General features: G+C 35.9%; 3 protein-coding genes across 5 annotated transcripts; 1 reads left to right on the top strand and 2 right to left on the bottom strand.

Annotated features, from left to right (window-relative positions):
* Positions 1-7,464: 7,464 nt before the first annotated feature.
* LOC123006007 lies at positions 7,465-13,427 on the bottom strand. The gene is made up of 3 exons (XM_044400128.1): positions 13,236-13,427; positions 9,269-9,365; positions 7,465-9,133 (listed from the first exon to the last, which is right to left on the bottom strand). The coding sequence occupies exons 2-3, from the start codon at positions 9,360-9,362 to the stop codon at positions 7,572-7,574; spliced, it is 1,656 nt and encodes a 551-aa protein (XP_044256063.1). The 5' UTR covers positions 9,363-9,365; positions 13,236-13,427; the 3' UTR covers positions 7,465-7,571.
* On the bottom strand, positions 12,842-15,630 carry LOC123006008 (coiled-coil domain-containing protein 97). Of its 3 annotated transcripts, XM_044400130.1 has the most exons (3): positions 15,534-15,589; positions 15,366-15,482; positions 12,842-15,113 (listed from the first exon to the last, which is right to left on the bottom strand). In XM_044400130.1, exon 3 carries the CDS (start codon positions 15,108-15,110, stop codon positions 14,100-14,102), a length of 1,011 nt encoding a protein of 336 aa, XP_044256065.1. In that variant the 5' UTR covers positions 15,111-15,113; positions 15,366-15,482; positions 15,534-15,589; the 3' UTR covers positions 12,842-14,099. The 3 variants fall into 3 exon arrangements, with proteins under 3 accessions (XP_044256065.1, XP_044256064.1, XP_044256066.1); XM_044400129.1 differs by having other exon boundaries at positions 15,366-15,630; XM_044400131.1 differs by lacking the exon at positions 15,366-15,482 and having other exon boundaries at positions 15,534-15,598.
* On the top strand, positions 15,253-21,825 carry LOC123006006 (ATP-binding cassette sub-family C member 10). Its single transcript, XM_044400126.1, has 15 exons — positions 15,253-15,411; positions 15,601-16,259; positions 16,314-16,860; positions 17,056-17,279; positions 17,329-17,566; positions 17,618-17,886; positions 17,937-18,188; positions 18,340-19,410; positions 20,057-20,189; positions 20,234-20,407; positions 20,461-20,667; positions 20,719-20,941; positions 20,993-21,184; positions 21,229-21,472; positions 21,520-21,825. The coding sequence occupies exons 2-15, from the start codon at positions 15,618-15,620 to the stop codon at positions 21,760-21,762; spliced, it is 4,659 nt and encodes a 1,552-aa protein (XP_044256061.1). The 5' UTR covers positions 15,253-15,411; positions 15,601-15,617; the 3' UTR covers positions 21,763-21,825.
* Positions 21,826-23,767: the final 1,942 nt, after the last annotated feature.

Raw genomic sequence — 23,767 nt, 5'->3', positions numbered from 1 at the left:
CATTGTTTTCTCTAATTTGGGAAAACCGCAACAAAACTATTAATTATGCCAACTTCTTATTTTCACACTAATTGTGACAAATTGTTTTTAATATTTATTTTTCCTTGTTGTTATCTACGAACCTAAATTTGCATTTACACACCTTGAGTTTCTTAACTTATCGCACAACTGATTAAAAAATTATAATAATTTTATTGTTTATGACTAAAGCAAGGTCAAGGGACAAACTTGCCAGTCTTTCAATTATAAAGATTAGGTATTTTACACTAAAACACTATCAAGTGCAATTTAACAGATTTCTTATCTCAGATTATTTGTACAATTTCTGTTTTATGTCAATATTTGTTATCGTTTTAACGGTTAAATAAAATGTTGATAGGTAAAAATGTTGGATAAATCGGCACGTGCTATGAGTAGTTTAGGTTGTTTGCCACCAACATTTTTAAATTTTTGGTTGGTTGGTATTACTGTATTGCGGTATTCCCGATAAAAACTCAATTCTGACTAATTAAAGAAGTCTAATATGTGTAACTTTATAACTCAGATTCTTTGTTTAGTTTTTTTAGTCGTTTTCCTATTTTCTATGCATTTTTTTTAACAATAACCCATATTTCAACTAAAACATCAAAAAACGCGTTGAATTTGACTTTTTAACCTAATTTTTAACCCTTTTTTTTTAACTCAAATATTCGTAAAAATATATTTAAAAAAAAAATGAGTCAATTTTCAAGTTTTAGTCGTTGAAGTTTGCTGAGTTTGAAAAATAGTCCATTGAGGTTTTTCTAAGAACAAAAAAAAATTGGGAAAAATTACATGTTTTCAAGCCCATTTTATCTATTAAAACATCCGTTTGCAGACGTAACAACGAATTTGTAGTTTTTGTTAAAAAATAATGCCTACAAAATGACAAAATAAATAATAGGTAAAAAATATCGGCAGGTAAATACGTATCTAGTTATCAAATAAAGATGGTAATAATACTAATAACAATTATTTGACACTTTTAAATTTTCGGGACGTGCTATTCAGACAGAAAAAAAATAAATTTTTAGAATTTGTAAAAACTCATTGATACTAAATAATTTTTAGGTTTAAATAAAATTTATTCTTCGACACTGTCAAAATTTACGGTTTTTCTCTGTAAGGAAGTTTTGACAACTGTTTGGCATTTCTCAATATAAAACGTCAAATTATTTTTAACAGATTTAAAGCAAGTTTAAGCCTTGTTAACTCTAATTCGAAGAATAAAATGTTGTATTCCACTCGTTTGAGTGTAAATCGGACGCTTTATTCCACCTCGTGGATGGTAAACCACTCGTTACACTCGTGGTTTAAAAATCCACTCAGTCAAATAAAGAGTCCGATTTACACTCAAACTCGTCGAATAAATAACTATTATCGATTAGATAATTAAATTTATTAAAGAAAGTTATTGGTTTGAATGCTATGCAACCAACATTACAACCTATTAATATAGGGTGATTCAGAAGAAATAATGAGCCTGACCAAATTATCGATGCAACGAACATTACATTTTTATAGGTCAGGTAAATATTGAGTAGTTTATTAGTAAAAGTAAAAAAAATCTAAAGGAGTTGGTTTCATTTTTGTATTTCAATTAGAAGACGAGATACTGATAATTGTTAAAAACAATTGTTAATTGTACATAAATTATCAATTAAAGTAAATGTTATTGTAATGCCACGTACCTAAAATTACGTGTGTATGCAAAATTTTAGCTTGTTGGGAAAAGACGAGCTGTTTCTTTGACTCGCAAAAGTCAGACAACAAAGCAAGTTGAATAAAATCTTTTAAAAATAGACAACCAACGCCGGTGGAGAGTCTGCTATTATGGTTTTTTTGAGGCACCGTTGCCGACCATGGAGGCACTGTCTAAATTAAAACCTTTCTAAATAAAATAATAAGTATTAGGCAATTTAATATACAAGTTTGTGCTGTTAATTGCATAGTTATAAGATATTTCAAGCTTTGTTTTACCCAAAGTTTTATCATCATTCGAAAACATTCGGTTTAGTTTCATTTATATAATAGTTATATTGATAAAAAAAGTTTTTCCTTTTCTTGTAATAAAGCATTTAACCATCGCAGAATATGAAATCGCTTTTAGTTCCCGAAAAACGTGAAGTTTTATTTGTAAAAATGCCGAATTAGTTGTCTGTCGAGAATGCCGGATTGAAACTCAAATCTGGACCAAAAATAGCACTTTTAGAAAAGGTGAAAAGAACCGTAATCGCTTCGTTTCGTTGTTCGTTTAAATAAATTTGGCAAAATTGATGACATAACATTTAGTCGCTTGCACACGTCGTAACTCAGTCTAGTCTCGGAGAACACGTTTGCAATTTTTTTTGGTGTCGTTTCTTCGGTGTAGGTCCAGCTAAAGAAAATCGACGTTTTTGTTTGGACCGGTGCGGTGTGTGTATCACATGATTGCGCGCCGCGAGGCATCAATTTAGTAAATGCACGCCGCAGACTGCCCGAAAGAAAATCGGGGTGGGCCTTCAGTGTGGGAACACCAACGACACAGTGCCACAGACGACGAAAAAGACCCACATTATATCTCCGAATTGCCCTATCATTACCTTGTTAGCGAGCCGCAATCTCTTTATACGCGTTTCCGCGCTCTAGTGAGACAATCAAAATAAAAAATTTAAAATTGCCGCCATTGTGTGTGGTTCCCACACGTTCGAAAAATCGCAAACTTTAAATAGACTTGAAGTTACACATCCTTATTGTTTTTCGACTTTTTGTGACCTCGTCTACCTCTGCGCCTAAGTAAAAATTAATTTGTTCAAATCTACAGCACCATTAGTGTCAATCACTCTCAAACAATGGACGATTTATTTAATAAACCATCTATTAAAGTTTTCAAGTTCGACGATCTTAATACTCATAATTTACGATAACCTTGCTCGAAAATACAAGGCACACAATGATTGGAAAGCCTTGAACTTCAATGGGGGCTCACCTTCTTAATTCGCACGTTAGGAAGTTACGTAATGGTCGAAAAACTTAAAAGATGTAATCATATTAATTTGTCATTAAGATCGGGTTTTAGACCGAGTTCTCTAACTTGTAATCGTAAACCAATCAGTTTTGATCAGATAAAGTTTAAAAGCGGACAGGGATACAAGAGCGATAAAAATATTAAAAGAGATTAGGCGAAATTACGAAAGCGGTTTAAATATACCTAACTGTCTTGCGATATTAGATCATTTTACAAATAGATATTTACCACGTTTTAACACTTTTTCAAATGAAACATGTGAGTCATTTATAATAAAGACCCTAACAATTTTCAGACGCAACCCAAAATACATTTTTACATACAACCTGGCTTTTGTTGCGTTTAAAAACTTGTAATTATTAAATTTAAATCAAAGTAGTAGTTGATATGTTATTCGATTGTTGTTGTTCATTAAATTTGACAGTGTCTTCAATTCCACTTTTTTCTCTTGAATTCGAAATGTAGTTAAACTTTCAAAATGCCACAAAGATACACCGTTTTAAAAACTGTCAAAGCTATGGCAAATATCTATGTTTATAACTTTGAAAAATTTCAAACAGTACATCAATAATATGGTGGTATCTGAAAATAAATGTACTTTTGTTTGTTTTTGGTTGTTATTATTTCACTTTATGGATGATTTTTTTTTTGAAAACGTTATGTACCTAATATTTAATATCTTGGTGTTGTCATTTCAAAAATTAAAAGATCTATCGAATTGGCTAAAAAAATTAGGGATTTCTATTTAAAAAATCGATAGATGACGTTATTATTCCCAAAAACCAAAAAGTGTAAAAATACAAATCAAGTTAAAAATTGTATAATTGTTAAAAATAATTAATTGTAAATATTTTCATTATCGTATTTGGATCCATGGTGAGAGGTAATTACGTAATTCCGTAAAATATTTTCAGTTTTAATAAGTTTGTTCCATAATTTTGCCGTTCACTGTATGTGTATGACTCAGTCTGTATAAGGTTCCCACTTTTCCGAGACGAAAATAAGAAACCTATTCATTCTTATTATTTATAGTTAAATTAGGTCAGGTCAGGTCAAAAAGAAAATTTATTTGGTTTACTAAGAAAGACACAGTGCTTTCATTTTAATTAAAACTAGTCATTTTTTTCCTGAGTAAATATACATATGTATACAGGGTGATTCACGAGGAATAATGAACCTGACCAAATTTTTGAACATTACAGTTGTCGCAATAACTAATGTGGGTAATGGTGGTTGCATGGAGAATTTGGTCAGGCTCATTATTCCTCATGAATCACCTTGTATATTCAACCGATTTTAAGGTCATCAGGTGGCTATTCAAACCCATCCTTAATTACATTTTAGAGTTCACGTTTCATCTTTTGTACTTTCTGTAAAATTTTTAAAAACACGTTCAACTTTATATAATAATAAAAAAGGGGTCTCTCCATTTAAGAATAAGTAACTTTTTTTTGGCTAGAATTGAGAAAGCGCTAAGTAAAATTTAAAAGTAAAAGCGAGTATGTGAAACCTAAAATTATTGTATTAATATCGGTATCAAGCATCCCATACTTCTAACCAAAACGTGATAGTTGACTAGACATTTTTAAATTATTGAAAGCTCCCTAATTCATTAACGAATCTTTTTTTATCATAGCCAGGTGAAGTTTTGTCTGCCTTTAAAACGATGTATCAAAAAATAGGAGATGCTGTTCAAATTTTTACCTAGCTATTAATGAATTAAAGGACAAACTACACCCTTTAAGTGCATGCAAAAAAGACAATAAACTATAATAATTACGTTCTTCGAAATAGAGAAAGGTTGGCAATTTTAACTTGGAAACAGAGTCAAGTACTTGTATTTATCTCACAGCCCCTTATCCTGAATGTGTCGAAACCTAACAACAAAATTTTGCACTTTATGAGAATTAAGCTTATAGCAGGCCATTTGGGGTTTACCAGAAGGTGATGATAGGTAATCATAAAGTGATTAACTCTGTTTCCCAATATTTCTAGATTTACTATTTATTCTGAAATTTGCCACTAAAGAATATGAAAACACTCTGGAAAAAAAGGAACCAGGATTAGGTACTACTTGCAAAAACAATATGTGTTGCTCTAACTTTTACCGATGAGAATTACATTTGCTGTGAGAAACCTTGTGTAAATTCGTTCGGTTCTGGTCCATCAAACCCGTCCATTTTTATTATCTTGCTATCGGTGTTGTCGATGACAGCTCTCGTCGAAATAAAAAATAAAAATATAGTCATCATTAATAAAGAATAGGCAAAGCCTGTAATGTCATGAGTCATTTTGCGATATTCAAATTCGTGTGAGCAGTTAGTCTGGAGCTTTAGCGGGTGGGGTAAACATTCTTCTTGTGTCGGCAAAAAGCCTGATAAGGCACAACACCTGTGGTCTCAAACCTGATTATTGGACAGTCGCAATAACCATTTAACCGTTTCTTGTCCACTATTGTTTATGACGGCAATTATCCTGTTGTTAAGTCGAGCATCGGCGTTTTTGTTCGCCGCCAAACTTAAAATCCGAATCACCATTACGCTCAATCACCCAAAAGGTCAGATCCAATTGAAAAGAGCAACGATTCCACTTTTAAATCTTATCAAAAGGACCGTTTCACCATTTGAGTGGTTTGTACAACCATTCAATTATTCTCAAAGTTGCAAACAAAAATTTTGTACTAGAATAACTTTCTTTTGGTAGATACTGCACTTCAAAAATGCAACTTTGTTAATTATTTTTTATTAATTAAGGAAAATATTTTTTTTAATATAACTAACTTAATCAAATGGGCGTATGTGCATTTGGTTTATTAATTTACAAATCTCAACATTTTCTGGAATCAGTAGGTAGAGAGAAAACACAATCAAAAACAGAATAAATTTAATTACAAATTTTTCTTACTTTATTACAACATGTGTAATTTGCAATTTGCTAAACTAATTGTGTATTATTATTTCAATGTTAATTCTAATTGTGACAGTTTGCGAAAGTTGAAAATCTTTGTCGACATGATGGTAGTGGGTGTCGTACGTCTAGGGCCCTAAAAGTGTAAATCCGCTACTGCAAATAAAGTAAAATTATTCAATGATACATTGAGTGTGTGTCAGTGTGTCAAAGTGGCTCTTATGCGAAGCACGATTCTGTCTAATTTATAATCTAGTTCTGTGCGATACAAAAAATATAACTAATGATTTCCTAGCTCCTCCACAGGAAGTTACACATTTGGCCATATTTTTTCATTCAAATTCCCGTCGATTTTCAGTGCAATACTCGCGACTTATTTCCTTAAGTGCCGATTACCGCATTCTGTGCTAGAGATCGATTTATTGTCAAGTCGGGTTGGTATTTTTTGCGCGAAAAGTCTCACTGTGGACTTCCCCGAATCAAGTGCGACGCGACCCTCAATTCCGGTCGAAAAAGCAAGCATGTGATATTAATCGACCAAATGCCCTTATGTGGGCAAAATATGACAAGCGAACTTAAAAGGCAATGCCGTCTTGTCTCTGATGTATTTTACACTAGAAATTAATTCCAAGAAATTGTGATTGACGTGCTGTTTTCTTTGAAAGCTTTTTACATTTATTGGGAACTGGAATCCTGAGTTAATTGATCTCGGATCTAACCAACACTAAAAATAAAACGCATTAAAACCATTTCTCGCTCTTTATAAATCCATACAATATTTATAGATTTCGGTCTAATTAATGTTGTCAAAGACTAAAAATTACAAAATACTTCCTTTGCCAACCTTTCCTCACCAAAATCAACTTGAAAAAAGTCGATTTTCTGCTCTTTACTATTATTAATTGACAAGGAAGAAAAACACGAAACGTGACAAACATACGGCATATAGCACATCAATTCTAGCATTTTGATTTCAATAAGTGAAGTTTTTTCATTTCGCGACACTCGTCTGGCTGGAATAGGCTTAAACTTGATAAACAACTAAATGAGACATGCATTCCAGCTACTTCCTTGGATTTCTCAGAAACGTTCACTCGCTAGACGGCAACTCCACCAGATTCCCCGCCAAAATATTTCACATATGTCATAACCAGTACGACATCTTCCACATAGGAACAGTCCAAATTCACGCCATTGGAAAATATTTTTAATTATTAATTTTGAGAACAATTCTTTTGATTATAAACCATTAATGTTTGTAAACATTTCTTCACTTGTTTTCATTAGAGTCTAAGTTAAAACATTCTGACATTTACCATTAGTTATTATACATATAAATTGTCTAATTTGGCCGACCGGTAAAAAATTACTTAAAAGTTTCAAGAGATAAAGATATGCGTGGCACATTTTTTATGTGCCACGTGAATTAGCTTAATCGTGTGTACACCAAAGTATTTTATTGTTATGTTGGCTGGCCTGAATTTAAATACCCACTTTTCCCAATTATTGGTATGAGGGCAAGTGAGACACTGTTCACTTACACAATATTTTATTAAAAATACAATAGAAAAAAATCAAAAACGTCTATAAATAAAAATAAATAAAAAATTATAGCACAAAGATAACATTAAATCACAAATCAAGCCTCCTCGTGGAGTTTTCTAGCCTCTTCGACGATTCCTTTATGATAAGTCTCCCTCGTCACCCCTTCCCCCACTTCATACCCAAAGTGCAACTCTGTTTCTTTCACCTTATCGCTTCTATCCACGTCACTAAAATCAATGGCACCTAATCCGGTCTGAATCACATGTTTCAAAGTCTGCAAATTCCCTGATCTAGCTTCCCTCGAATTAGTTTCTTCTTTCTTCAAAAACAAACGTTTGTCACGGACCTCATCATCGGATATCTCGTTGGTTTCCTGTACCCTTATTCCATGGAACTGTTTACTGGGCCCATAAGTTTTTACTTTCGAATGGCCTTGGATAATCAAGTATAGGGGCCCACGAAGAGGCTCCGTGGGCTGCTTGTAGTGCTTGAAAAGAGGGTCGGTAGTCAAAGACGTAGTAATAGTAGTCGTTGGAACGGTGGTGGTCATTTCAATCCTTTCGGTGGTCACTTCTTCTTTCTCCAACGCCACCAGAATCGGATTTGTTGACTTTTTATAAACGGGGCTTGTGGTGACCGGTGGGGGTTGCATACTTTGCATACTTTGAATCGTCTGCATTGTGAGAGGAGTCTGGGTAATCAATGGGTGCTGGACGTGTGAAAATACCATCATGGGTGGAGGCGGTGGCGGTTGACCCATCAGAGCAGCTTCGGTTTTCCCAATTTTAACATAAGTGTTCGAAATGTCCAAATTGTCATCTGAGACTTGCCCTTTGTGCATCACTTCTTCCACTAGTGGGGGCGGCGTGACATAATTAATATTATGGTCACTACTTGCCGCCACTAGTGTCTGGTTGTGTCTCTTAGGGGCAAACTGGATCTGGATGTAGCTCTCAGGAAGTTGGAAGTGTTTCTGGAAGACAATTTCCTCTTTGAACGGCTTTAACCGATTCGTGGCCGGATTTGGAGTTAGGTTAGTGGAAGTTTCAGTTTTCCAGTCACCTATACTACTAGAGTGATACACTAAATTTGCTGCTTGAACTGTGACTTGTTCGGTTTTAGCCGCGGTTGTAACCGGGGTTGTGGTCGAGTCGGTTGTGGTCAGTTGTGTTGGGCTGGGTGAAGAAATTGTTGGTTTTTTTGTAATCATGGGTGGTGGCATTAGTATAGTGTAAGGCATCCTTTGATCGGAATTTTTCGAAAAGTTGTTTTTGTTTTTTGAGTAGAAATTGGGAGGGAAGTAAGATGATCCCATGGGATAGTGAGGTCGTGTGTTTCTCTGACTGGTGAATTTCGGACCGTCTACAAATTTGAGGAAGGAATCGAAATTGTCGTTTCGGGAGTCGGCGATTGAAGTCCCGGTGCTCGGTTTCTTCGAGGAAACTCCCAAAAGGAGAATTTCGGTTTTTTGGTTTTCTCCAGGTAAAGGCGGGTCCGGTTTGCGCAACGCCGGATCGATCCAATAGTGGACCTGGTCAAGGACCGGTGGTACGTAGTCGTAGGTTGGGTCATTTTTTAATGGGTCTCCTCGACCTAGAGGCTTCCACTGGTCGTAGTCCATCCGCGGGGAGAAAAGTCCTCTCATATCTTTCTGATCTGTGAATGAAGTTTAAAAGGTTAGTGGGTTAAAGTATTGTTTACAAATTGTTGACGCCTAACAAGTAATTATCAATAGTTTAACTAATTTTCATTGTTTGTGTTGGCTAAATATGGGTAAAGTCAAAGGCGTACCATTAGTCGGAGTGAAATTACTAGCGAGTTGCTCGCTCTGTCCCAGTCGTAAAGAAGTCCAGATGAAAATCCAAGAGAAGACTCGTCGCCTCATGATCTGTAACAAAAGTCGCCGCTAAGTCTACTCAAACCGACAATTAGTGTATAGTAGATCAGAGAAAGTAGGTGTAATCATTGACGTAATCACATAACGTGAAAGCAGTGGCGTATTTACACTCACATCCGAGGGTCCGAAAACTATCAAGCTGTTAATCCTGAATAAAGATCTCACACAACTTCAGAAATTATGAATTAGCTGCTTACACTACTTAACAGCCCATCCCTAACATTAAAAAATGCTTAAATCTTCTTAGCTTTAAGACCAGGTTAATGAATTTTTATTATGACGTTGCTGATTTTTAATTATTGTTTGGGATAGCTCGTATCGTGTCTATTTGTCAAAAATTAAAGAAATATTTTTTTTAACGAAATGTGAAAAACTCGTCTGTATTGTTGTTTGAGAAATTTTGGATGTTCTTCACTTTCGTGTGTTGTGCTTTTTTTTGAGTAAAAAGACAGTCTCTACCACTGGTAGAAAGTCCGAAAACTAGAGGCCCCTGATGCAACCCGGCGTTCCACTTAACTTTACGTCAAATAGTAAATCGCGCCATTGATAATTTCCTTTCTCTGCGGTGGTCATTTTGGTCACCTTTCATCAATGGAGGCTCTCGGTCAGCCACACCTGACATTTCGAGCGACACGCAGTCTGGAAACCAAGGGCTAAGACCGGCTCTGATGGCGAACTTGGTTGACCCACTTGGCGAGAGCACAATTTTTCGATTAGAGATTAGAATCGAATGGTAAAACAAATCGGTTTTAAATAAAGGAGAAGGTCAGTGGGTTAAAGTAATCGAGATACAATCGTGACACCTATGCAAATTTTTATTTCAACTTTGACTATTGTACGGAGGAAAGCCGACGGTATGCAGATGATAGAAATACGATAATTGAGCAAAATCGAAAGTCAATTGCTTTACTTCACCGATACGATCACTTTCCAGATGATTTTTAGTCCGTTAGACCAAATCGTCTCGAACATAAAACAGCTGAAACCTCAATCCTCAGAAAGAAACAATGAAATTAAGAAAAACTAATATTACTTTGTTCACTCAAACTTTCGCGCCACAAGCGTCACGTAACATATATTTACAATGTATACTCGCTAAAACGCAAGCGATTTAACTGTAGTCCCAAAAATCGTAGTACTTAGATAATAGTTATTTATTAGATGAGTTTGAGTGTCAATCGGACGCTTTATTTCACGAGAGGATTATTAAACCACGAATGTTAACGAGGTGGAATAAGTGAAGTAATTTACACGAAGACGAGTTGAATACAACATTTTATTCTTCGAATTAGACTCAACAAGGCTTAAAATTGCTTTAAATCTGTTAAAAATAATGTAACGTTTCGTATTGAGAAAAACCGTAAATTTTGACAGTGTCGAAGAATAAAAAAAAATAAAAAATAATTCTAAATTCTACTGTTGAAAAGGTCACCGTTTTCACTGCTTTTTACCTCACATTAATCACAATTTGACATGCGCAACGTTGGGCTGCCAAACAATTATTCAATGCTTTTTTTTTCGATCAAATGAAAAAATTGTTAAAAAGTTTTGATTTTGAGTAGTAAGCGTATTTCAACCAAATTTTGTCGTGTTTGCTCAATTTTTCGTGCGAGTTGGGCTCGGCTCAGTTTCTAACAATCCCGCTACTTAAGTTAAGCTCAACCGATTCCAGTTAATTCATAAATTTATAGTCAGCGCAGCTAATAATGCCATTGATTTATTAAAACTAGCTTTGTAATAATTTATGAAATTAAGTAGATTCGCCGCAAAGCGTCCATTTGCGGGGGTTCCCAGCCCGTTAACCGTTAGTGTCGTGACAATAACAATCAATTCGGTGTGATGTAACAGAGAGCCGAGAATTTATCCTCTCTTTTTCGTCCAATATTCAAATTAGTGTAGACAAAATGTCACGCCGACGTTATAAATAGCTCTCTACCACAGCCGATGTCGTTATGTAAGGGTCAATTTTTTCTTCTTCTTCGTTCTTTCAATATCAAGTTTAGAGGAGGTCATGACAGTTGGCGGCTTTTGTCCAAGAATTAATCGTGCCGAAGGAAAAAACAAACCGATTGTCGGCGAGATGCAAAACGGCTTGTTCTCGACGCTAACAAATGGAGGTGTGCGTAGGTCATCGGAGGGAACATCGGCTTAAGAGGTGGCGATACCATGGGTGGCGTGAGAATACCCGAAATCAAGTAGGCGAGTGTGGGAGGACTTACACCATCTGTCACGGACAATATTAGATTTGTCGCAAGACAGTTTTATTAATGAAGCGATTTTCGCACGGGACGGTTGGACAAACTGATACTCAATACCCCAACTACTATTTACAGTTTCACCAACACAATTGTCTCATTTTTCTAAATAGAGAAAATACATCTTCCAAATATTGTTCCCATTAGCACACCTCTCAAATTTAGACCCTTTTATTAAAAAACAAAGTTTTTTTTTATCGACTATGTCGAAAAACAAGTTCTAATTACAATTTAATAAAGAACAATACTGTCAACGTTATCACTATTAATAATAATAGTAATAATCTACTAAACTAAAATATGAAGTGTCAAAGAAAATTATCCTATGCGCAGCTGTCAACAAGCGGAATTTATTTGCAGTTGTAGATACTATTGAAAAATTGATTTCAATACTGCCAACTCAACACTCATTCTTGATCACCCAATATTTTGTATCAATAATACAAAGAGTATTTCACATAAACCAAAATAATTACAAAACTATTACATATTGTAGAATCTTTAACCACAATCCAAGATTAAGTATTGTCATAAAAACTTTGAATTCGTTTTCAAAATATTACTGGCATGTTAAAAAATATTGCAGACCTAGTTAACTTTATCTCGCAGTTTATTAATTTAGCAATAATTACCAAAAGTTTATTTCTAAAGTCATCTGCGATGTGTTTGGATTTTAATGAGATAAAATAAAATAATATTGTTGTCAAATAAAACTTGTAACATAATAGTAGTGAAAAACAATAATTTGCGTTCTAGGATTGAAGTTTATTTGAGAAATTCTAGTGATAAAAATGACCAACTTCTAATTAATTCTGATAAATGAGAGTCACTTCAACTTCTAATTATAAAAAATTGTACCCAGCAATCCAAACTTTTTTAAAACTTAAATTTAATTTTAATTTTAGCGAAACAATTGTTTAAATCGTCATTTTCGGCCAGAATAATGCGATCTGAGCCATTTATAAACGATTTGGTTTGGGTTTAAAGCAGAAATCGTTGTAAACCAACTTATTTCAACGAAACATGTACATAAATCGTCGTTTACACGATTGTTGGGTTTTGCGTATCAAAACTTTGGTTTAAAACTGTCACTCTGAATAGTTTTTCACGTTGAAAAGTTGGATAATTTGGATATATAATCCACGTGGTATTTTCTGACATTTCGAGGTGTAATTACAGGTGTACCAATTTCCATTGTAATGAAAGACGTCGAAATGATAAAAGTTTTATTTAATAAAAACCAGCTTTACAGTAGGGGAGAGTGTATCAATTTAAACTACTTACAATAAATTAAGATTTAATTAGTTTTATCTGAGTTAACACTTTGAAATAATTCATTTGGGTCAATTAAAGTGATACGTCTCGATTTAATTAGAACGGTATTTTTTCGTAGTTAGATTTCGTTGAAAAAAATTGAAGCAACTGTGGAGGAAGTGGGGTAAAATGTTTGTCATGCAAGTTCGTAATTAAAATACAATTAATGCATATTTGAACTTTTGACTTCAATTTGTTTAAAGAAATTTTTACAGACGATTAAATTGCGAAAATTGCATTTTACGACCGATAATTATAGACAATAGTTTGGCTTTGAGCGATTAAAAAATACCTCAGTGTTTTGGTTGCTCCTTGTCCATGAATTAGGCGATTCACCCGAAGCTGAGGGTAGAGCACATGTTAGTTTAAACTAGAGTTCGAACACTATTGTTAATTATTAGATTGTGTGTTGTTCGTAAACACTCTATGTGAAGACTGATCACACAAGACCAGAGAATTACCGACATGACCCCCTCCCTCCCACTTTTCTTTATTTTCTCTAGACCTGATGCCCTCCTCCCTAACAAACTCATTCACTTCCAAAGACTCTTCATTGTGAAACCAGCTGATGTAATTTGGAGTGTCTGCAACGAGCGGTGCTTTTCACACCGGAAAACCGGAATTGAGTCCGGAGGATTATCCGCGGAGGCTCCGTGCAGGAGCTGACCCAATTACCAGCCAAATACTACCTAATCGTAGTCTTTATCGGGAGTACTTGGTTTAAATTTGACGAAGCTTTTGCCCACTTTCTCTTTGGACAGTGTCCACTGTTCGCTTCCGACATTCTTTGTTTGACCCCCGCTGAATATTTTATCGCTTGTTTACTCATTAACATCAGACAAGATTCTAATTTACATTTCTTAATGAAAAAGAAAATTATGTATGTATGACACATGCGAGTTTACGAAAGTAAAATGTCTCTAACCATTTTTCGACGATATTAAAGCACTTTCTTTTATTATTTATTACAGGGCACGTTTTTTCGTTTATGGGCCGACGTTTCACTGTCCTTCCTCCCGGAATAACGTACGTTAAGAAACGTTGTTTAATTGTTCCCTAAATATGTACAAACTATTCGCGGCTGCTTCTTACTCTAATTACCCATTAACCTGATTGCTAGCATTGATACCAAGTTTCACTGAACATTACTGAAACTCTATAACTTTTGAATGTCTTTAGATAATTGAGAAACAGCGGGATTCTGATTTAAAGCACTCATAAAAATGTCCAATTCGTCCTCGGACTCTTCTTGACCAGCTTCATTCACGTTCTCAGGCTCTTCCGAATCGAAATACTTATCTTCCTCATCGTTTTCCTTCGTTTCCGTACTATCGTATTTATCATTATTATCAACGGCCGAATAATCGAAATCCTCATCTTTTCCATTCAAAAAATCCAAATACATCGTCGAAATAAACTCCTCTTTCAACAATAGTTGTTCTTGTGGCGTTATATGCTTTTTCTTCACCCTTTTTATCGATCTGACAATTGGTTCATCACTAAATTCACCCCACTGTGAATACGTTTGCTTTGATGTTCCCGAGGAATCCCCCGAATCGCTACTTCCTTCCTCTTCCTCCTTCATACCATCTTCAAATTCTTCCTGTTTCTTTCTTTTAACCTGCGCGTCGTCACGCTCAATCCCTTCAATTAAAACTTTAACAAGGGTCGCTTCTTCATCAATGTTGATTTTATCGCGTTCAGCTTTTTCATCTTCTGTCAAATATTGGCCAACCAATTGCTCGTAAAGCAAAGGATTGCGTTTCATCATCTCAATCTCAGAAAAATACGAATCTTCACGAATCAACTCCTTCAAAGCTTCATATCTTCGATTTTTCACATTTGTTTGTTGACTTTTCGTCACAGAAGAAAGGAACTCCTTGAGAACTATACTAATTTCGGCCGATTCGGCGCAATTTTTAGTAAACTTTTGAAAAAAATCGAGATGATTTTTCTCTAGGTGCTTTCCAAACCGTACGAGAAAATTTAATTTGCTTTTATAGTAAAGTTCCAACGCGATATCTGATTTTTGTTGCTTGGTTAAATCGTCTTCGCCTCTTTGCTGGCTTTTAAAACAAATCGATTCCTTGCTTGTTAAAAAATCGATTATTTTAATCGCATCCACTTCCACAGTTTCTACTTCCTCAACTTCAACTTCCATTGTCATTTTCTGTAAAAAAATACAATTTTTTTATTGCCTACAAACGAACCAAATTGAATTTTTAATATATTTAGTTTTCTCAGTTAGTTTAAGATCCGTTGCTCCATCTATGTGGTGAACTGCGTATGTTTGACAGCAATCGCACAAAACGGTTTGTTAGCGAACTAAAGTGACCGATATGAGAAATTAACCTAAGGTGCAGTTTGTGATTTAGTTTAGTTAGTTTAATAAAACGCCCAAAAATATAATAAATGGACTCACCAACGTAATGTCCAAGCCTCACAATACCAAATAACGCCTATATAAGGTAACTACTGTCAAACAATCCAACTGTTTTTATTTTCTTAAAATGTGCAAAAATAATTTGTGATGACTCATCTACCACGACAATGTCACTAAGTAATAAAATATGACCAAAGTGCTTCTCACCAGCCTAAGAATACTTTAATTTCCTCAAAAAAACAAATTTCGGCACTTTGACAGTTCTATTTTACAGATTTCTACTTTGACAACATGAACGACAGTTCATTCGAGTGGCCACACTGGCGCTGGGATTGGGAGCGTATGTGTGGCCCGGGAGGTTTGAAAATTTGGTCTCAGCCTCGACACGATTTGGGGTTGTGTTTTCAAGAGTTATACCTCCAGATTCCCGTTTTGGGCCTTTTTGCATGTGCCTCAGCATACTACGTTGGGAGCCATATTGGATACGTAACCAGGGGCCCCGTCCAGCTCTATGCGATCTACTTCCGATGTTTGGTATCTCTATGTTCGGCTCTACTTCCACTTTTACAGATTTACATTGATTTGAATATAAGTCAGGAGGTTTACTACGTTTCGTATTTTTTGTGTGCAGTACAAGGAATTACATGGTTTTGCCACTTCTTGTATGCTTTAGTTTTGAGGAAGAGACTAGGGCTGAGCCCTCGAGGGCCGGTCTTTGTGTGCGTGTTGTGGACTTTATTATTTGTTTTGAATGTAGTTTCGGTGCGTAGCCACGTTTTGGTGTATAAATTTGCAGTTAAACCGGGATTTAGTGTATATGTTGCGTATGGGTTTAGTGTTTGTCAGATTATCTTGCAAATTGTTTATGGTCTCACTCTTGTTCCAAGTGAAGGGAGTACCACTTATCTCAATTTCGCAAATAGATATACTGAGGTAAGGGTACCTAATAAAGAGAGGGGAGTCGAAGACCACCTTTACTCTTTCCAGATTGGGGAAACTCAGCCACTCTTGAGCAATGCTTATATCAGGTTTACCGAAGAGGGGGATCCCAGTTATTTGGGAGTGGCAATGGAGAATGTCACGTGGCTTTCAAGACTGTTATTCTATTGGGTCAATCCTTTAATGGAGAAAGGAGTACAAGGAAAATTAAACAATTCGGAAGATTTATACGATTTACCCTTTTCTCTCAATTGTGGTACTGTTAGTACTAAACTTGACAAAGCCTTAACTGGGAATGTTGATGAGATAAGAAGACGACAGTTAACTTGTTCTATTTCAAGTCAGTCAACACCTACCTCACCTGATGTCACTTTTATCGGTGTGAGACGACACAACGTATCTTTATTCAAAGCTCTTCATAAGTGTTTTTGGGTACAATTTTACAGTATCGGTTTTTTGAAATTCATAGCAGATTGTGCCGGTTTCGCTTCTCCTTTGTTGCTAAACCGGCTAGTCACCTTCATCGAAGATAAGTCAGAAGACATAAAATGGGGCTACTTGTACGCTTTTCTACTAATGACAGTTACTTTGATTTGTAAGTGTTTACACCAAATATGAAAATACAATCATAAAGCAGATTAAACTTTAGTTGCAACAAAAAAAACACTTTATTATTTTAATTTCTCTCTTAGTACAATATTTGCAACTATCAATGATTTTTGTTGTAATTTTCTAATTTGTTTTGTTTGTTTTTTTTTTTTGAAATAAGCAATAAGCTTTGTGTTTCCAGCGTCGTTTTGTGACTCTCATTTCAATTTCTTGATGTCGATGGTCGGTTTGCGAATGCGTGGAGCTTTAGTTACCACGATTTACCGTAAAACACTAACCGTAAGCGAGACTGTTTTAAATTCGGCTTTTTCGCTCGGAGAAATTGTAAATTTTATGTCGACTGACACGGATCGGATCGTCAATTCGTGTCCGAGCTTCCATTCTTTCTGGAGTATTCCGTTCCAAGTAAGCATCTCCCCAAGCAAAGAAACAAGCAACAGTTAATTGGTTGTAGCTCGTTATAACTTTATATCTCTTGTATAGTCAAGTAGGTTTAGCGTTTATTTCTGGCGTCTTATTCAGTATAGTATTAATCCCGATAAACAAGATAATTGCAAATAAAATCGGACAATTGAGTACGAAGCTAATGAAAGAAAAAGATATGCGCGTAAAAATGGTGACTGAAGTATTACGAGGGATTAAAGTCATTAAATTGTACGTTTGGGAGCAGCATTTCGTGCGTATTATCACAAGTATGTCTGCGTAGCGAGCTGAAATAATTAACTTCAAAGCTCGATTTGCAGAATTAAGAGACAAGGAACTGAAATATCTTAAAGGGAGGAAATATCTTGACGCTCTTTGTGTATATTTTTGGGCTACGACACCAGTCCTGATCTCAATACTCACATTCGCGACTTATGTACTAATGGGAAATAAGTTAACGGCAGCTACCGTTTTTACCGGCATTGCTTTACTCAACATGCTTATAAGTCCTCTCAATGCGTTTCCTTGGGTCCTCAACGGACTCACCGAAGCGTGGGTGTCCCTCAAAAGGATACAAAGACTACTGAATGTAAGTCGAACTTTACGACGCATAGGCGGAAAACTTATCACTCATTTCAGTTGGAAGACTTGGATTTGGAAGTATTCTACAATGAGACGATGCTAGAAACTGATCAAAATAGCGACATTGTTATCAAAAATGGGATTTTCAATTGGGGCCGGGAGTTAACAAGCGAGGAGAAAAATAGGCTACATTTGGCCTCAAAACAAACTAAGGGCAAAGGTAAGGGCAAAAGGACGCTGAGGAGTGACCCTATTGAACCCGAAGAAGCGCTTTTCTGTCTCTATGAGATCAATTTCAATGTCAGGAAGGTAAGTCTTAATGTGTCGCTTTCTTCAAAGGATGAGCTAAAGTGAAAAATTTTAACAAAAATTGTAAAAAAGCACAATTTTTTTGACTTTAGCTCCTTCTTAAAGCTTAACACGGAGAGAACGAAGCGATTTTGACACTGCTCCAATGCAGGGCGAGTTTGTGGGGGTCATCGGTTCGGTCGGTTGCGGCAAATCTTCCCTACTATCGGCCATTTTGGCTGAATTGAAGATGCAACAAGGGGAAATCGCCGTGAGTCAAGTCGAGTCTGGTTTCGGGTTTGTTACGCAACAGCCATGGCTCCAGAGAGGCACTTTGCGGGACAATATCCTCTTCGGGAAAGCCTTTGAGGATAATCGGTACAAATCGGTTTTGTTTGCTTGTGGTCTGGCTGAAGATATCTATCTATTGCCCGGGGGTGACTTGACCGGGGTTGGCGAAGGCGGAATGACTCTTTCCGGAGGTCAGAAAGCTCGAGTGGCCTTAGCGAGAGCGGTGTACCAAGACAAGGCCGTGTATTTACTAGATGATATTTTATCGGCCGTGGATACGAAAGTTGCCAGACATATTTTCCAACATTGTATAATGGGTTTGCTCAAAAACAAAACGAAAGTTTTGTGTACCCACCATGTCAATTATTTAGTCCACTGTGATAGGATTGTCTTGATGGAAAACGGGGTTATAAAACAGCAAGGGAAACCCGCTGATGTTCTTACCAACATTGATGACATGTTGCCAATTGAATTAGAATTGGGTGAAAGTATCCAATCAAATGTTTCATTTTTGGAAAGTATTCAAATTGAGAAAAGTGAAGACGAAAATGATAGTCTTCTTTTGGAAGAAGTCAGTGAAACAGGAACTGTTGAGTTTAACGTCTATGCTATGTATTGGAAGTCTATAGGACACGGTCTTGCATTTATGATTCTTTTGGCTGTTTGTATAATGCAAACTTCAAGAAATATGACCGATTGGTGGATGTCAAAATGGGTAAGCGATACAAATCCGAGCGAAAATTTGAGTCAATTCTATGACGACCAACTGAGCGAAGGGAATTTCTTTGAAGGATTTTCAGACTCAAATCCTATGTCTTACTATCTGAGAATTTACATCGAGTTGGCGTGTGTCAACACAGTTTTTACTTTGTTTAGAGCGTTTTTATTCGCTTATGGCGGAGTTGTGGCCGCTTCCAAGATACACAAGTTGCTCCTAAGATCGGTTCTGAAGGTAAGTGAAAATATAACTTTTTTCTCGCGTTTTGATCAATTTTACCGTTTGCTGAATAAACTTTTTTCTATTTCTTGTGAAAAAAATAAGTTTTCCTACGACCATATACGAAACTAGATCATAACGTACAATTACATATTCGCGAAAATTGGCAATATCTATCGTACGAGGTCAAAAACCTGTGCGATTTGTTTTCGTACTGTGTGTTAGAAATCTAACGCACAATTCACACTCGGAATGTTTTGTATTTTTTCATTCAACGTATTTTTTTTTTGTATCCATTATAAAAAATAAGTCGTTATTCAACGTATTTTTGTATCCATTAAAAAATTAAATCGTTATGAAAAAAAAATATGTTCGTAAGAAAAAAATTATTTATAGTCGGAGGAAAAATAGTGTACAAAACTTGTAGGAAAGTGTCTAACACACTCACGGAATTGCCTGCACTCGGCTAACGCCTCGTGCGCAACTTTCTCGCTTGTGCGTTATTTATCACTTTCCGTGCTCGTTATGTAATATACTATTAATATGTATTGCCGAATTGAGTGGTTATATGGCTAGCAATGTTTTTCCCTGAGTGAGCGAAAGCGGAAAGAGATTTATTTTGTCCCTTGGTATATAAATGACTTTAATTTGTCCTTTTAAGGGCAAAACGACTTTCTTCGACATTTCGCCGATCGGTCGCATCTTGAACCGTTTTTCCAGCGATACTTACACTGTGGATGACTCTTTGCCCTTCATAGTGAACATCTTGCTGGCTCAATTTTTCAGCTTGTTAGGTAAGTTTTGATTAGGACTCACGGACGATAAAACTCATTTTAAGGAACTGTCGTTATAACGATTTACGGTTTGCCTTGGATTTGCCTTGTGTTGATCCCTCTAATTCCCGTCTATCACTGGTTGCAATACACTTATCGTTTGACTTCTCGGGAATTAAAAAGAATATCAAGTGTGACCCTTTCGCCGGTTTATAGCCACTTTAACGAGTCATTACAAGGTTTCCTGACTTAACTCAAACTAAGACGATGAAAATAAGTCTTAAATCTCCAGGTTTAACAACCATACGTGCTATGAGAGCAACTCAACGTTTCAAACGCGACAACGAAGAGAACGTGGATGCCAACATCAAAGCGCAGTTTGCAAGTCAAGCAGCTGCTCGCTGGCTAGGCCTTAGGTTACAATTTATAGGAGTTGCGATGGTTTCGGGAGTTAGTTTTATCGCGATAATTCAGCATCAATATGACGTCGCTGATCCAGGTATTGAAAAAAATTTCTAAAGTTTAAGGAGTTTCAAATCGGGGGTTTAAGGTCTTGTCGGCTTGGCTCTTTCGTATGCGCTTTCTGTAACTTCGGCTTTAAATGGCGTCGTTAATGCATTCACCGAGACCGAAAGAGAAATGATCGCCGTTGAAAGAGTCAACCAATATATCAAAGACATCCCTCCAGAGAGCACACATTGCGTGATCGACCCGCCTTTCGGCTGGCCCAGTCAGGGTGTTATCGCCTTCAAAAACGTAGTCTTAAAATACAGGTGGGTATAGGAAGAGTTTATAAAACTAGTAGTTGATTTTTTGTAAATTAGAGAGCACCTGCCGCCTTCGCTGCGTTTCGTATCATTCGAAACGCGCCCTTCGGAGAAAATTGGAGTTGTCGGGAGGACCGGTGCCGGCAAAAGCTCACTCCTGTCGGCACTTTTTCGTCTGGTTGAGCTCTATTCCGGCGAGATTTCAATCGATTCCGTTAACATTTCCCGCGTTTCGTTACAAGCTTTGAGGTAATATTTTGTTGATTCAAGGTAATGAGGATGTAGTGATTTAGGTCTCGTTTGTTTTGTATACCGCAAGAGCCCTTCCTGTTCAGCGGGACGCTGAAGGAGAACTTGGATCCGTTGGGGGAGTTTCGGGACAACGAAATTTGGGACGCTTTGAAGAAAGTTAATTTGACGGAGACGATTCGTCGCTTGGGGGGGTTGAAGAATATTGTAGTGGGAGGAGGAGTGAACTTTTCAGTGGGACAAAAACAGCTGATTTGTTTGGCCAGGGCTGTGTTACACAATGCGAAGGTGAAACTTGATCATGTTGTGATTTTTTTCTAATTTGGCAATTTTAGATTTTGTGCATTGATGAAGCTACGGCGAATGTTGACAGGGAAACCGATCGCCAAATCCAGCAAACTTTGAGATCGGCGTTTAGGAAAAGCACGGTTTTGACTATTGCTCACAGAGTTCAAACAATTCTAGATTGTGATAGAGTATTGGTGATGCATGATGGACAGGTTGTTGAGTTTGATCAACCTGATAATTTATTAGCGAATCCACACTCACTTTTTTACCAATTAGTTAATCAAGATTGATTTTTTACGTAATCGTTATGTATTATTTATGCCATATATTTTATAAATAAAACATTAACGTTATCTGGGCTTGTTTTTTAGAATTGCTTGTATCGCGTCGACAAAACACGGATGCTGTTACGTGATTAAATTTCCAGATAAATAGTGGAATTTGAAGAAAACAGTCAGGGTTACACGGAATTTTCGCAACATTCTCAGAACTTATATCAAAAACTCTTCTCTTTTCTCACCAGAAAATTGATTGTTTTGTTATTATTTTCTGTATTTAGCTGGCATAAAGCCATAGGTAATATTTGTTTGCTTAAAGTTGGCCGGCGTGTCAAATCAGAGCCTGGTGCTACCGCTAGTTTTCTTTTCGTATTTATAAATTAGGGAGCCAAAACAGATCCGCCGTGTCTTTCATTTGTCGGCGAGCCTTTAAAAATGTTAAAATTTATGCCTTGCAACAAATTGTTTACATCGTCTAAAAATAAAGCCGTATTTATTAAGTGGGACTGATTAATTCGTTCAGAGGGCCAGTTAAAGCTTTAGAAATGAAGAGAATTGATAGATTACATGTCACCGTTTTGTAGCAGTCGCACCTCAAAGTTTTCCCTATCGAATGACGCTCCGTTTAGAATTACTACAGTTTTACAGCAGGAATTTAAATAGTTTTAGTTAATTATAAACAGAGCGAATGGTCTATGTCGAAACAGTCACTTGAATGGTGCACATTTAAAATTGTGAAAAGTTGAAGCGTAGTGAAGTGCCTTCGCAGCATATTCATACGCGACTTGGAGCTTATTCAGGAGTCTCACAATAGCTGAATAAGTGCATGCAGTATGCAAAATATCCCCTTCGAAGGGCCACTCCACGACACTTTGCCATTGTTGGGAGATGGGTCGGAGAAGGATGACCGGAGTCGTGGTAGCGCAACCCCAAGTGGAGGACCGGAGAGAATGTAACACTAATGGCTTGTTCAGACTGATAGTGAAATTCAAGATGTACCTACTAATTTTTGCGGTAATTGCTTCGGGGAACATCAGACGCCAAATTAATTGAATTTCAATTAAAATCGACCTCCGCTAATATTTCATTAAATGCAAATATACATTTTATGCAGTTTTCATGTCAAAATTTCAACAAAATATGATCATTTTAAAACACCAAAATTCATTTTTTATTTCAAGTGGCAAATTAGATGAGGGGCTTTTACCTTCACTTTTGCGATATTGTTTTGCGAATAAGTGCTTATGCTTTTTTTTAATGAATAACATTTTGATAGTTTTTTTGAAGTGTAAAAATAAAACAAACGATATATTTGATAAAAAATAGTATATTTTAATACTAGTTTATAAGCAAGCCTTTAAAACACGCACGACGCATCAGCGTCCCATTTACGATCTTTTATGAGCATTGAAAAAATGTGAATTTACACAATAAAATTATCAAAGGTTGTTTGTGAATCGTTTTCGTAGAGACGGTTACTAGTTTACGTTGTTAAGCACATTTTTTCACGTTGTAATTGGTCCAGACATTTCACTATTTCTTGTTACCTACACAATTTTAAAATTTCAGCGTGCTATAAAGGCCAAATTACGTACGCTGCAGCGTGTTTTAATTTAGGATTATGATGCAGGTATAATAAAAAATAATTTATTTTTATTGTATAGGCCGTCTCTGTGAGATATCCTTTGTAGAACTTATTTATGTTTTAAAATATTAAACTGTTTAAATTTTATTGGCCGATTTTGTTTTTTGATGTAATTTGATTTCTTTTTTTTTTTAATTTAATACACAAAAACTAGGAACTAGAAGAATTCGATTTTTACTACTTTAATAAATAAGAAACATCAAACTTTAAGGCTGCAATTTTTTGTAGGGGATTACAAACATTACGGTAAAAAAATGATAAAAGTTTGTTAAACAACTGAGACAATTACATGGCACACTATTTTTGTTTCTTCATTTAATACATTATTAAATTGTGTCTGTTAAAAACATAAACTTTTATTTTTATATATTT

Source organism: Tribolium madens, unplaced genomic scaffold (genome assembly GCF_015345945.1).
Source record: "Tribolium madens isolate multiple individuals breed KSU strain unplaced genomic scaffold, Tmad_KSU_1.1 Scaffold_20;HRSCAF=117;Tcas5.2_LG4, whole genome shotgun sequence".
Lineage (NCBI taxonomy): Eukaryota > Metazoa > Arthropoda > Insecta > Coleoptera > Tenebrionidae > Tribolium > Tribolium madens.
This window is presented reverse-complemented; position numbering and strand designations above follow the sequence as displayed.